Source organism: Pseudophryne corroboree, chromosome 5 (genome assembly GCF_028390025.1).
Source record: "Pseudophryne corroboree isolate aPseCor3 chromosome 5, aPseCor3.hap2, whole genome shotgun sequence".
Classification (NCBI taxonomy): Eukaryota; Metazoa; Chordata; class Amphibia; order Anura; family Myobatrachidae; genus Pseudophryne; species Pseudophryne corroboree.
In genome coordinates, this window is record NC_086448.1 from 734,616,949 (window position 1) to 734,632,438 (window position 15,490).

At 43.1% G+C, this 15,490-nt stretch overlaps 2 protein-coding genes across 2 annotated transcripts in view; one reads left to right on the forward strand and one right to left on the reverse strand.

The window, feature by feature from the left end:
- Positions 1-276, reverse strand: part of NBN (nibrin) — a 161,520-nt gene extending 161,244 nt beyond the window's left edge. Inside the window, exon 1 of the mRNA XM_063924075.1 lies at positions 172-276. Coding sequence (XP_063780145.1) covers positions 172-202 — 31 coding nt within the window. The 5' untranslated portion in view covers positions 203-276. The remainder of the gene's footprint in view (positions 1-171) is intronic.
- Positions 277-1,809: 1,533 nt separating this feature from the next.
- Positions 1,810-15,490, forward strand: part of DECR1 (2,4-dienoyl-CoA reductase 1) — a 226,635-nt gene continuing 212,954 nt past the window's right edge. Inside the window, exon 1 of the mRNA XM_063924076.1 lies at positions 1,810-1,934. Within this exon, the coding sequence (XP_063780146.1) occupies positions 1,863-1,934 (72 nt within the window). The 5' untranslated portion in view covers positions 1,810-1,862. The remainder of the gene's footprint in view (positions 1,935-15,490) is intronic.

Here is a 15,490-nt window from a genome sequence, read left to right on the forward strand (position 1 = left end):
GACTGATCCAAGCATAAAGCTGCAAGAATAAGATAGTAAATGTCAATATGAGTGATAAGAGAAGACAGAGCTGTGATGCAGGTTCTATGTGTGTGCTAGCTCTTTACACCCAGGGCACAGCACAGATCCTGCCTGTTCTATGTGATCATATAGTACATTGCTGGCTGTTACCTCCTGCACTCTCCTGCACCAGAGCCCACATTGCTGCTGCTGCTGCTGCTGTACTTGTAGCTGCAGTTCTGTGTACACTGTACACACAGACGCTTACTCATGACATCACCACAGTCTCCTCTGCCCAGCACGGAGCTATATCGCCATCTTGTGGCAACAGATGTGTACTGCACGATATCTGTCACTGCATTTGAAACTGTTGATTTATAGAATTCTTTGCTTGTTTTCCCCACTGGTTTGCTATTTCATTCCATTGTTTTATATAGGGTCATATGATCCTGTAGCACAGGCGTTTCTATGATGGGTGCAGTGTGTGCGGTGCACACGGGCCCCTGAGTCCAGAGGGGGCCCGCACCGCACACACTGCACCCATTTTTTAAATACTCACCCCTCCGAAGTCCAGTGCCGGCATCTGCAGCGCTATTAGAACTCTGTGAAAATGGCTCAGCAGCCATTTTCACGGAGTTCTGCGCATGCGCAGTAGAGAAATCTCAGGTAAAATGGCCGCAGCGCCATTTTCCCGGAGATCTGCGCATGCGCAGTAGAGTCAGAACCCTCTAGTGCTCAGACTCTACAGCGCTCCAGGCAGAGAGGAGGAGGCCCGAACGGAGGAGGCTGAACACGCACGGGCCTCCCCCTCTCTTAAAACACCCCTGTCCTGTAGTGAAGTATAATGGAGGAAGCACACTGCTTGTCTTGCAAATTGTAATAGTAGATTTAAAAACTTTATCCTATTCTTCTTAGTAGTTAAACAGGGCCTTAAAAACCTGACATTAGAAAGGATTATTCTGAGGTGGTCAGCCTGTGGCTTTTCTATTCCCCGGTCTGCATCACCCCTGTCTGTCTGCCACTCCCCTTTAGACTGAAAGCTCTCAGGAGTAGGGCGCTTTTCCCTCATGTGCTTTCCCTTCCCTTACTCATACCATTATCTTCTCCTCATTGCCAACTGAGACAATGAACCTTTGGTGTCAGCCGGCGCCGCTGTTGCAGGTATTATGACTGCAGTGCAGCAATGTTATAAGCTTGTACGCCATGTTCTGCAATGTTTCATACTATTATGCTGGCCATACACTAGGTCGAAATAGTGTACACGATATCAACCGGTCATTTAACCCATCGCATGCACATCGTGCATGTTTTGTGTGCGGTAACGATGCAATGCAGTTGCACCAACTGATCATATGTGCGGCACATATGATCAGATGTTCCGGGTAGGCATCCAATGCGAGTTGAACGATAGATCGTACGATGCAAAAATCACCATACAATCTGTCATACGATGGGGAGTTGAGTCAACGCGAGACAACCCAGTGTATGGCCAGCATTAGCCGCTTGCACTTCGTCTTGTTTCTATTGTTTCGGTTTTGCGTAAGGCGCTGCGGACCCTTTCTGACGTCAAAAAATGTTGGGATTTATAGTTCTACAGCAGCTGGAGATCCACAGGTTGTCTGGTGCCTCTACATTCAAATGTGTTACTGGCTGCTAAGTTGCAGTATAAATAATGCAGGAGACATAAATATCTCATGGTGGGTTATAATATAATATAATACATAATAGTGTATCTATCTGCACTAGCAGAATCAGCATCACGTGACTTTGGCTGTGGGACTGTCTGTAAGTTGTTAGCGTGAATAATAAAGTTGCAGGATACTGAAGTGGCTCGTTGTCCTAGTGTGACCAGGTACGGGCAGATGGCGGCGTTACTATCAGCTGTTGGGCGCCAGGCAGTGCTCAGGACAACGGGAGCTGTTGCCGGGCTCAGGGTAAGCCTTCTGGTCACTGTTCCCTGTTTGGGCTAGTGATCTGGTCCCGTTCACAGTAGGGATCAGCGCTGGTAGAGGCGCTATGACTGTTCTAACACACGTGACCGATGCTGCCTGTGCAATAGCGGTGTATGAAGCATAAGTCGCTATCTTTGTTAAGGGCACAAGATTGTTTTTAGTATTTGCAGATTGAACATACAAAAGTCATTTATATAGGAACATTTATTTGCTGCTGCTCCAAAAAGTGTTCATGTTTAATGTCAGTTTATAAAATTTATAGCACAGCAATGGAAACTTCTAAACTTTTACATGTGCTGAGTGGATGCTGCTTGGTCAAATGTGGTTTATAATACCCCATTCACACTGCACAAAAAAAACGGTCTCGACCCGGTATTTTGCCAGGTCGCTGTCCAGTGTGAATGGGTCACTGCTGAATTCCTGGGTCGCCTGACCCGGTAATTCAACCCGGGAATAAAGAAGGGTTATTACCGGGTCAGGCGCAGTGTGAACGGGTTACCCGGGTTGATACGACCAAGGACCCGTTCACAGTATAGGGAGAGGTGGCACTGGAGATGATATCTCCAGCGCCGCCTCCGCACCCGCCCCAGATGCCGCCTCTGTCCCTGCCCATGGATGGCAACCCGACCTGGCATATTGCAACCCTGTTCACACTGCACGGGTCCATTGCAGGATTGCACCCAGGAATGACCCGTTTACAATTCCTGGGTGTGACCCGGCAATTGCAGTGTGAACACAAGGTATAAATCTATTTTGACAGAGATGTTTCCTTCTTCTGCATGTCCCAGATAGGCTGACCTTTGTACAATATCACACACAGTCAGCTGGGTATTGCAGCAAGCGATAACTAGAGTCCCCTAGTTTCCAAGGACAGTACATGGGTTAAAGTCTGTCCCTGGAATTTTCTGTCTCTGTTTCATAATACTGTCCGAATGTCCAGTATGGTTACGTTTTGGGGGGAATCTAATAGGGTGTGAGAATCAAAAAGTGCGATGGGAGATTTCTCCTGTTGTGTGTTTTTCTTTTTTTAAAGTGGCAATCATTTACTTGGCAAAACCAGGTTGATTTTCCCATGTAAATGATTGCCACTTTAAAAAAACAGAAAAACTCCCAAAATCTCTCACTTTCTGGTTCTCACACGCTGTTATATTCCCCCCCCCCCCCCCCCCCCCTCCCCACTGTGTTTGTAACATGCAAATCTTATTCTATATATATATCTATATATATATATATATATCCATGTGAAAAGAGTTTTTTTAGGTCGGTGCGCTTAATCAAACGTTCAAATGTTTACTGTAGAGTAATTGGTCGTCAGAAAGTTCTGCTATTTCTTAGGTTAAGTCAGTCGTAGACACTCCGTTAGAGGACACCTCCCAAGCTTCTTTGGAGGCTGCACCGTTCTTCAAAAATGACTTGGGTATGTTCAGTCATGCAATTCTGTAAGGCAGGGGAAAAGAACAGGCGCCATATGGTGTAGTATTTAGGAATAAATGGAGTGATATGTATGTGAATAAAATATAAGTACCGGATAGATTCTTGAGATTAAGCCTGTATATCTCAGATAATTCTTTGTGGCTTTTTCCCCACCAGATAAATTCTTGGGATTTAAGCCTGTATATCTCGGACAATTCTTTGTGGCTGTTCCCCACCTAGGAAATAAAGATCATCGCCATATGGTGTAGTAACCTCAGGTATATCTTGGGGTGCCCCCCCCTTTCTATTTTAAGCGTACCAGATGGAAAATTCAATAAAGCATGTAGGATATATATATATCCATGTAGAACAAGTCGGTCCAGTGATGTGTGATAGCTTGAATCAATCGTCTGCTACTGCCTTGTATATTATCAATAAAGTATTTAATCATTAACAATAATAATACACAAATTCAAAAATAAAATAAAATAGAATAAATCATAAATCTTAGCTGATTGATATAGGCAGTAGATAGGTCAGTCTCAACGCGTTTCGCCTCCAGGGCTTCCTCAGGAGAATACATCATGTCAGAAAGTGCACATATTTATACTACTTTCAGTTTCATTTTCGACTGCACTTCCGGTTCGCGTCATTTCCGGAACCGGAAGTGCTTGGTCCGACTTATAGTGGCACAGTGGTTGGCGGAAGTAATCCCAATGCAGTAAAACTGATTTAGAAGCAGAATAGTAAAGTATGCTGCGGATCAATATTAATGATAATGGACTTTACTATTCTGCTTCTAAATCAGTTTTACTGCACTGGAATTACTTCCGCCAACCACTGTGCCAACCATTAACAGGATGTCATTGCTGGAACGCATGTGGCTCTCCAGTCCAAAACCGGAAGTGACGCGGCCGCGTCACTTCCGGTTTCACGGAGCTCACGGAGCACATGTATTGTGTGTCCGTGGCGCTCTGCAACCATTAGATTATCCTTTATTTTTTCACTGCACCACCAATGTAACATATAGATATGGGTTAAATGACACAGATGATGCTTTGTATACTTTTATAAGTCGGACCAAGCACTTCCGGTTCCGGAAATGACGCGAACCGGAAGTGCAGTCGAAAATGAAACTGAAAGTAGTATAAATATGTGCACTTTCTGACATGATGTATTCTCCTGAGGAAGCCCTGGAGGCGAAACGCGTTGAGACTGACCTATCTACTGCCTATATCAATCAGCTAAGATTTATGATTTATTCTATTTTATTTTAGAATTTGTGTATTATTATTGTTAATGATTAAATACTTTATTGATAATATACAAGGCAGTAGCAGACGATTGATTCAAGCTATCACACATCACTGGACCGACTTGTTCTACATGGATATATATATATCCTACATGCTTTATTGAATTTTCCATCTGGTACGCTTAAAATAGAAAGGGGGGGGCACCCCAAGATATACCTGAGGTTACTACACCATATGGCGATGATCTTTATTTCCTAGGTGGGGAACAGCCACAAAGAATTGTCCGAGATATACAGGCTTAAATCCCAAGAATTTATCTGGTGGGGAAAAAGCCACAAAGAATTATCTGAGATATACAGGCTTAATCTCAAGAATCTATCCGGTACTTATATTTTATTCACATACATATCACTCCATTTATTCCTAAATACTACACCATATGGCGCCTGTTCTTTTCCCCTGCCTTACATATATATATCCATATCTATCTATATATATATATCTATCTATCTATATATATATATATATATATATATATATATATATATAGATAGATAGATAGATAGATAGATAGATAGAGATATATATATATATATAGATATACACACACACACGAGTGAAGAAAACGGTACTCGGGAGACTTCAATAGTTTAAAGATGCTTGGTCTACGTTTCGGAGACCTTTAGTCTCCTTCGTCAGGACAATACAGAACAAAAGAAAACCTCGTTTTCTTTTGTTCTGTATTGTCCTGACGAAGGAGATTAAAGGTCTCCGAAACGTAGACCAAGCATCTTTAAACTATTGAAGTCTCCTGAGTGCCGTTTTCTTTACTCGTATATCAATTTTCACGATTCTGGCACCGGGACCTGCTGTGTAATCTGTTGGAGTGCCAGACACCCTTGTTTTATATATATATATATATATATATATATATATATATATATATATATATATATATATATATATATATATATATATATATATATATATATATATATATACAAAAATCCCACAAAGTGGAGGTGCACTCTCGCAATAATAGTCATTCAATATGTAAAAATCAATCGTCACCAAGGCTTTATTCGTGTTATATATATATATATATATATCTATATCTATCCACAAAGATTCAGTGTTGCGCACCAGGATCTAATAGTATCCAGAGTTAATGTCCAATTAAGTGCAGCTTCAAAATCCTCTCCGTGCCAAGGAGTGTTTGTACAAACTGTTAAGAAAGTGGAGAGCGCACTCATAAGTGTATAAAAATAACAACTTTACTTATAACATATGCTCACATACATTGAGGTTAAAATTCATCGGCAATAGTATTGCATTAGACTTAGCCACTCCGATATTCAAGTCCGCGGCTCGTCTCTGCACCGGCTCTGTTTCCGGAGGATGACGTCACAACGTCCACGTCAAGATTAGCCACGCCCAACGCGTTTCGTACTGAAGGTACTTCGTCAGGGGGTGTGGTTTACCCAGTTCATATCACCTATATATACCCAATCTGGGTGTCGATCTTCATTAAAGTGCAATTAGCCATAAACATAAACAATTTCAGGATATCATCATCTAAATAGTTAAAACATCGTAAAAATAACGTAAAATAAGTGGGAGCCATAAAATCACTATAAGTTATACACTCGTAACATTATATTCATTACTCTATTAAGATCTCTCTATTTTATTACAATTACAGATCCAGCTGATCCACATGATATGCTTAAAATTTAATTGTCGTCACCAGGATATTAACTCCAAGTTAATTTCTCTATCGTCCTTGTGGATGCTGGGGTTCCTGAAAGGACCATGGGGAATAGCGGCTCCGCAGGAGACAGGGCACAAAAAGTAAAGCTTTCCGATCAGGTGGTGTGCACTGGCTCCTCCCCCTATGACCCTCCTCCAGACTCCAGTTAGATTTTTGTGCCCGGCCGAGAAGGGTGCAATCTAGGTGGCTCTCCTAAAGAGCTGCTTAGAGAAAGTTTAGCTTAGGTTTTTTATTTTACAGTGAGTCCTGCTGGCAACAGGATCACTGCAACGAGGGACTTAGGGGAGAAGGAGTGAACTCACCTGCGTGCAGGATGGATTGGCTTCTTGGCTACTGGACATCAGCTCCAGAGGGACGATCACAGGTACAGCCTGGATGGTCACCGGAGCCGCGCCGCCGGCCCCCTTGCAGATGCTGAAGTAAGAAGAGGTCCAGAATCGGCGGCTGAAGACTCCTGCAGTCTTCTAAAGGTAGCGCACAGCACTGCAGCTGTGCGCCATTTTCCTCTCAGCACACTTCACACGGCAGTCACTGAGGGTGCAGGGCGCTGGGAGGGGGGCGCCCTGGGAGGCAAATGAAAACCTTTTTTGGCGAAAAATACCTCACATATAGCCCCCAGAGGCTATATGGAGATATTTAACCCCTGCCAAGATTCACTAAATAGCGGGAGACGAGCCCGCCGAAAAAGGGGCGGGGCCTATCTCCTCAGCACACAGCGCCATTTTCTCTCACAGAAAGCCTGGAGAGAAGGCTCCCAGGCTCTCCCCTGCACTGCACTACAGAAACAGGGTTAAAACAGAGAGGGGGGGCACTGATTTTGGCGATATTGAGATATATATAAAGATGCTATAAGGGAAAACACTTATATAAGGTTGTCCCTATATAATTATAGCGTTTTGATGTGTGCTGGCAAACTCTCCCTCTGTCTCCCCAAAGGGCTAGTGTGGGTCCTGTCCTCTGTCAGAGCATTCCCGGTGTGTGTGCTGTGTGTCGGTACGTGTGTGTCGACATGTATGAGGACGATGTTGGTGAGGAGGCGGAGAAATTGCCTGTAATGGTGATGTCACTCTCTAGGGAGTCGACACCGGAATGGATGGCTTATTTAGGGAATTACGTGAGAATGTCAACACGCTGCAAGGTCGGTTGACGACGTGAGACGGCCGACAAACTATTAGTACCGGTCCAGGCGTCTCAGAAACACCGTCAGGGGCGTTAAAAACGCCCATTTACCTCAGTCGGTCGACACAGACACAGACACTGAATCCAGTGTCGACGGTGAATAAACAAACGTATTTCTCATTAGGGCCACACGTTAAGGGCAATGAAGGAGGTGTTGCATATTTCTGATACTACAAGTACCACAAAAAAGGGTATTATGTGGGAGTGAAAAAACTACCTGTAGTTTTTCCTGAATCAGATAAAATAAAATGAAGTGTGTGATGATGCGTGGGGTTACCCCAATAGCAAATATTGGCGTTATACCCTTTCCCGCCAGAAATTAGGGCGCGTTGGGAAACACCCCTTAGGGTGATAAGGCGCTCACACGCTTATCAAGTGGCGTTACCGTCTCCAGATACGGCCGCCCTCAAGGAGCCAGCTGATAGGAAGCTGGAAAGATATCCTAAAAAGTATATACACACATACGGTGGTTATACTGCGACCAGCGATCGCCATCAGCCTGGAGATGCAGTGCTGGGTTGGCTTGGTCGGATTCCCTGACTGAAAATATTTTATTCATATAGAGCATTTAATAGGATGCATTCTATATATATGTACGTGAGATGCACAGAGGGATATTTGCTCTCTGGCATCAAGATAAGTACGTTGTCCATATCACCCAGAAGATGTCATGGACACGACAGTGGTCAGGTGATACAGATCCCATACGGCACATGGAAGTATTGCCGTATAAAAGGAAAGGAGTTAGTTGGGGTCGGTCCATCGGACCTGGGGACCACGGCAACAGCTGGGAAATCCAACCTTTTTACCCCAAGTTACATCTCAGCTGAAAAAGACACCGTCTTTTCAGCCTCAATCCTTCCTTTCCCATGAGGGCATGCAGGCAAAAGGCCAGTCATATCTGCCCAGACATAGAGGTAAGGGAAGTAGACTGCAGCAGGCAGCCCCTTCCCAGGAAAAGAAGCCCTCCACCGCGTCTGCCAAGTCCTCAGCATGACGCTGGGGCCGTGCAAGCGGACTCAAGGTGGGGGGGTAGTCTCAAGAGTCTCAGCGCGCAGTGGGATCACTCGCAGGTTGACCCCTAGATAGTACAAGTATTATCCCAGGGGTACAGATTGGAGAGTCGAGACATCTTCTCCTCGCAGTTTTCTGAAGTCTGCTTTACCAACGGCTCCCTCCGACAGGGAGGCAGCATTGGAAACAATTCACAAGCTGTATATCCAGCAGGTGATAATCAAAGTACCCCTCCTACAACAAGGAAAAGGGTATTATTTTTCCACACTATATTGTGGTACTGAAGCCAGACGGCTTGGTGAGACATAGTCTAAACTGAAATCTTTGAACACTTACATAAAAGGTTCAAATCGAGATGGAGTCACTCAGAGCAGTGATAGCGAACCGGAAAGAAGGGGACTATATGGTGTCCCTGGACATCAAGGATTACCTCCATGTCCAAATTTGCCCTTCTCAACAAGGGTACCTCTGGTTCGTGGTACAGAACTGTCAATATCAGTTTCAGACGATGCCGTTTGAATTATCCACGGCACCCCGGGCCTTTTACCAAGGTAATGGCCGAAAAGATGTTTCTTCAAAGAAAAAAGGCATCTAAATTATCCCTTACTTGGACGATATCCTGAAAAGGGCAAGTTCCAGAGAACAGTTGGAGGTCGGAAGAGCACTATCTAAAGTAGTTCTACGACAGCACGACTGGATTCTAAATATTCCAAGAATCGCAGCTGTTTTCCGACGATACGTCTGCTGTTCCTAGGAATGATTCTGGGCATAGTCCAGAAAAAGGTGTTCCTCCGGGAGGAAAAAGCCAAGGAGTTATTCGACCTAGTCAGAAACCTCCTAAAACCAGGCCAAGTATCAGTGCATCAATGCACAGGAGTCCTGGGAAAAATGGTGGCTTCTTACGAAGCGATTCCATTCGGCAGATCTCAGGGGATTTGCTGGACGAATGGTCCGGATCGCATTTTCAGATGCATCAGCGGATAATCCTGTCTCCAAGGACAAGGGTGTCTCTTCTGTGGGGGCTGCAGAGTGCTCATCTTTTAGAGGGCAGCACACTCAGCATTCAGGACTGTGTTCTGGGGACCACGGATACCAGCCTGAGAGGCTGGGGAGTAGTCACACAGGGAAAAAATTTCCAAGGAAGTGTGGTCAAGTCTGGAGACTTCTCTCCACATGAATATACTGGAGCTAAGGGCAATTTACAATGCTCTGAGCCTAGGAAGACTCCTGCTTCAAAGTCAACCGGTGCTGATCCAGTAGGACATCATCATGGCGGTCGCCCACGTTATCAGACGGGGCGACACAAGAAGCAGGAGGGCAATGACAGCAAGGATTCTTCGCTGGGCGGAAAATCATGTGATAACACTGTCAGCAGTGTTCATTCCGGGAGTGGGCAACTGGGAAGATTTCCTCAGCATAAATGAATTCCACCCGGAAAAGTGGAAACTTAATCTGGTAGTTTCCACATGATTGTAAACCGTTGGGAAAGACCAAAGGTGGTTATGATGGCGTCCCACCTGAAGCGCCAGGTCAAGAGACACTCAGGCAATAGCTGGGACGCTCTGGTAACACCGTCGGTGTACCAGTCGGTGTATGTGTTCCATCCTCTGCTTTTCATACCCAATGTATTGAAAATGATAGGAAGGAGAGGAGTAAGAACTATACTCGTGGCTCCGGTTTGGCCAAGAAGGACTTGGTTCCCGGAACTTCAAGAGATACTAAGAAGGGTCTTGATTCGGCAAGAACCGTGTCTGTTCCGGGACTTACCGCAGCTGCGTTGACGCCAAGGCGGGTGAACGCCGGATCCTAAGGGAAAGAGGCATTCCGGAAGAGGTCATCCCTACCCTGGTCAGAGCCAGGAAGGAGGTGACCGCACAACATTATCACCACTTAGGTGAAAATATGTGCCAGGGTGTGAGTCCAGGAAGGCTCCACGGAAGAATTTCAACTAGGTTAATTTCTACATTTCCTGCAAACAGGAGTGTCTATGGGTCTCAAATTGGGTCCATTAAGGTTCAAATTTCGGCCTGTTGATTTTCTTCCAGAAAGAAATTGGCTTCAGTTCCTGAAGTCCAGAAGTTGTTAAGGGAGTACTGCATATACAGCCCCTTTGATGTCTCCAGTGGCACTGGGCGATCTCAACGTAGTTTTGGGATTCCTAAAAAAATCACATTGGTTTAAACAACTCAAATCTGTGGATTTGATATATCTCACATGGAAAATGACCATGCTGTTGGTCCTGGCCTCGGCCAGGCGAGTGTCAGAATTGGCGGCTTTATCTCACAAAGCCATATCTGATTGTCCATTCGGACAGGGCAAAGCTGCGGACTCGTCCCCAGTTTCTCCTTAAGGTGGTGTCAGCGTTTCACCTGAACCAGCTTATTGTGGTACCTGCGGCTACTAGGGACTTGGAGGACTCCAAGTTGCTGGATGTTATCAGGGCCCTGAAAATTTAGTTTCCAGGTTGGCTGGAGTCAGGAAATCTGACTTGCTGTTTATCCTGTATGCACCCAACAATGCTGGGTGCTTCTGCTTCTAAGCAGTCGATTGCTCGTGGGATTGGTAGCACAATTCAACTTGCACATTCTGTGGCAGGCCTGCCACAGTCTAAATCTGTTAAGGCCCATTCCACAAGGAAGGTGGGCTCATCTTGGGCGGCTGCCCGAGGGGTCTCGGCATTACAACTTTGCCGAGCAGCTACGTGGTCGGGGGAGAACACGTTTGTAAAATTCTACAAATTTGATACCCTGGCAAAAGAGGACCTGGAGTTCTCTCATTCGGTGCTGCAGAGTCATCCGCACTCTCCCGCCCGTTTGGGAGCTTTGGTATAATCCCCATGGTCCTTTCAGGAACCCCAGCATCCACAAGGACGATAGAGAAAATAAGAATTTACTTACCGATAATTCTATTTCTCGGAGTCCGTAGTGGATGCTGGGCGCCCATCCCAAGTGCGGATTATCTGCAATACTTGTACATAGTTATTGCTAACTAAATCGGGTTATTGTTGTTGTGAGCCATCTTTTCAGAGGCTCCGCTGTTATCATACTGTTAACTGGGTTCAGATCACAGGTTGTACAGTGTGATTGGTGTGGCTGGTATGAGTCTTACCCGGGATTCAAAATTCCTCCCTTATTGTGTACGCTCGTCCGGGCACAGTACCTAACTGGAGTCTGGAGGAGGGTCATAGGGGGAGGAGCCAGTGCACACCACCTGATCGGAAAGCTTTACTTTTTGTGCCCTGTCTCCTGCGGAGCCGCTATTCCCCATGGTCCTTTCAGGAACCCCAGCATCCACTACGGACTCCGAGAAATAGAATTATCGGTAAGTAAATTCTTATTTAAACACGTATAGTATGGAATGAGTCACATCAGATACAAGGCCGAACACATTCACTCCTACACGCCGCCCCTTCATCGTCACCTGCCATATGTATGCACCAAGAGTTTGCCGGTCGGGACGTAGCCGCTGCCACCGGCAGTTCTGCAACACATACTGACAGGGTTATCGATTCAGGAACGGCACGATATCACATCCTTCATTCAGGCCGTGTGGTGTGAATGTGTTCAGCGTGTAGATCCAAAATGTTTCTCTCTTTGAGAGTAGATTCAATAAATCTCCTTTTCTTTCATCGAGTTGTACCCGTTCTATTGCTTTAAAAGAAAAGCCCTGAAGTTTTGACTCACAACAGCTAGCAAAATGTCGTGGTACGCTATGATTTTCCACCTTATTGGTGATATTTCGTATATGTTCCAATATTCTCAGTTTTAGAACCCGTTTAGTTTTACCCACATAGCGTTTCCCACATTTACATTCTAGTAGATATATAACATATGTACTTAAACAACTCATTTTCCCTTTAATTTTCCATGATTTTTCATTATTATAGTTATAGAATTGTTTATGATTTTTGTTAACATATTGGCACACTTTACACTTCGTGCAGGCATAAAAACCTTCAATGCCACCTGAATGTAGAGTGTTTTCTTTCTTCAAGTTACTTGGAGCCAATCTATTTTTTAATGAACATGATTTTCTAAATACCACTTGTGGATATTTTGGAATGACTTTATGCAGTATCGGATCTAAACATAAAATGTCCCAATGTTTCTGTAAAATATTTTTAATTGCTCCACCTTTGGTATTATACCTAGTAATAAACGGAACAGAGTAGTTGCCATTATCCAGTTCTTTTTGTTTGTATACCATTAATTCAGATCTGGATCTTTCCCTCGCTTTATTATAAGATTCTTCAATCACTCGCTTAGGGTATTGTTTATTTGTAAAGCGTTGTTTATAAATATCTGCCTGCTCATCAAATTTAGATAATTTTGAACAGTTACGCTTCAGTCTTACAAACTGTGAGTAGGGGATATTATTTACCCATTTTTTATAGTGGCAACTCTGATAGTGCACATAACTATTACGATCTGTTTCTTTAATATGTGTATAGGTATTCACTTTTTCTCCCTCCCTCCACTCTGTGTTGTCCAATACCAGGTCTAAAAATTCAATTTTATTTTTTTGAAAATTGGAAGTAAATTTAAGATTAAACATATTCATATTTAAATACTCCATAAATTCATTAAAGATTAGCTCACTACCAGACCATACCATAAGAATGGCTAATTGCACTTTAATGAAGATCGACACCCAGATTGGGTATATATAGGTGATATGAACTGGGTAAACCACACCCCCTGACGAAGTACCTTCAGTACGAAACGCGTTGGGCGTGGCTAATCTTGACGTGGACGTTGTGACGTCATCCTCCGGAAACAGAGCCGGTGCAGAGACGAGCCGCGGACTTGAATATCGGAGTGGCTAAGTCTAATGCAATACTATTGCCGATGAATTTTAACCTCAATGTATGTGAGCATATGTTATAAGTAAAGTTGTTATTTTTATACACTTATGAGTGCGCTCTCCACTTTCTTAACAGTTTGTACAAACACTCCTTGGCACGGAGAGGATTTTGAAGCTGCACTTAATTGGACATTAACTCTGGATACTATTAGATCCTGGTGCGCAACACTGAATCTTTGTGGAGAATTGAATTGCTTTTCAGGTGCTGCATTGGACTAATTGTTATATTTTAGAAAAGAGGTATATTACCTACTTGTATGTGATTTTATACACGTTGTGATCAGCTTGTGATTTACCTTTGTTACTATGGCTCATATGAGACCAGAAAGATGGTGTAGAAAAAATGAGGAATGTCATAGAATTTTTAATGATCATTTGGATATCTCATTTAAACAGAAAGTAAATACTGCTGAAGGTAGGGATTTAGATTCCCTGTGTGAAAAATCAGAAAAATTGTTTACTAGGGAAATGAAATTAAACTGGGAAATTACTACCTTAGAAAAATATGTGGAAGCCAAGTTAATACCACGCGGATTAAGGTTGAATAAAAAACCGACATTTGGAAACGATAGACCAGCTTTTATAATGGAATGGGATAGAATTTTAGAAAACAGTTCATTTGAATTAATGCGGTTATTAATTAAAGAGAGAAAGAAAGAACTTATTGATGTGGATAGGGAACTAAGTGAATTAGAAAAAGAAATGGAACCCGTTAAAGATTTAGAGGAAATTATTGAGTTAAGATCGGCTAGTGATTTAAGAATTAAAAAGCTAGAGAGTGAGATCATCAATACTAAAGTGTCTAAATTCAAACGAGACACCCTGGATTATAAAAATGGGAATATTAAAAGCTGGCCGAGACAGAGACAGGAATGGAGACAGAGGGATCAGTCTAGAGACTCTAAATGGCAGAAAGTAGTAAACAAGAGACCATATAGAGGTAATGAAAAAAGGTCAAATAATATTCCATTGAAGAATAGATATGAAACACTAGCCTCTCCCGGGTTTAACAAACAAGCAAAACATTTTTTTCCCAGGGGACAGATGTGGGAGGACAGGAGACAACTGGGAGGGATAGAAATAGAATCCAGTCCAGGGACCAGTACCAAAAGAAAGAAAGACGATACAAAAGAGGGAAACGAGGAGGAAAAAGGAACAAAAATGAGAAGACAGAACCCCCGCTAGAATTAAATGTTTTCAACCTGTCGGACCATACTTTAAGTGAAACAGAAACACAATTGCTAACTAAGGGATTATCCTTTGCCCCAAATATGGCACCAAATGGTTTTGAATTGTTTATTGATGTTAATAAATTCGTGAGGGTGCTAACACTGAAACGCCATTTTGCTAAAAACAAGATAGGGGATTCAGAATCTGTTAATATACAGGAAAAGAGATTTAGAAGGAAATCTACATATTACCCTATAGAATCTAGGGGAAGTTATATTGATACCTTTTCATCATTGGTAAAAAAAGATCTGGATGAATTATGTTTAAAGGGAAATAAATCAAGAGACAATTTATCCCTTGGTGAAAGAACTGCATTAAAAACCCTAGAAGATAACCCCAATTTGGTCATTAAGATGGCCGATAAAAGGGGGGGGTATTGTGGTATTAAATAGAAAAGACTATGTGGATGAATGCAATAGGTTACTGAGTAACATCGATACCTATAAAAAATTGGAAAAGGACCCCACGGACAGGATAATTGAAGAAATAAGATTACTATTGGAGAAGGGTATTAGAAATTCCAGTATATCTCAAGAAGAATTTAACTATTTGTTTATCCCACAACCCAGAATTCCAATTTTTTATAGTTTACCCAAGGTCCATAAACGGTTACAGAAACCCCCGGGCCGTCCAATCATATCGGGGATTGGATCAGTAAGTTCACATATCTCAGAGTTTGTAGATGTACATATTAAAAAATATGTTACATCATTAAAATCATATGTAAAGGACTCTACCCAAATCCTAAATGAAATAGATAAATTTGATTGGAATACTACATTCTCATGGGTTACAATTGACGTGGAAGCGTT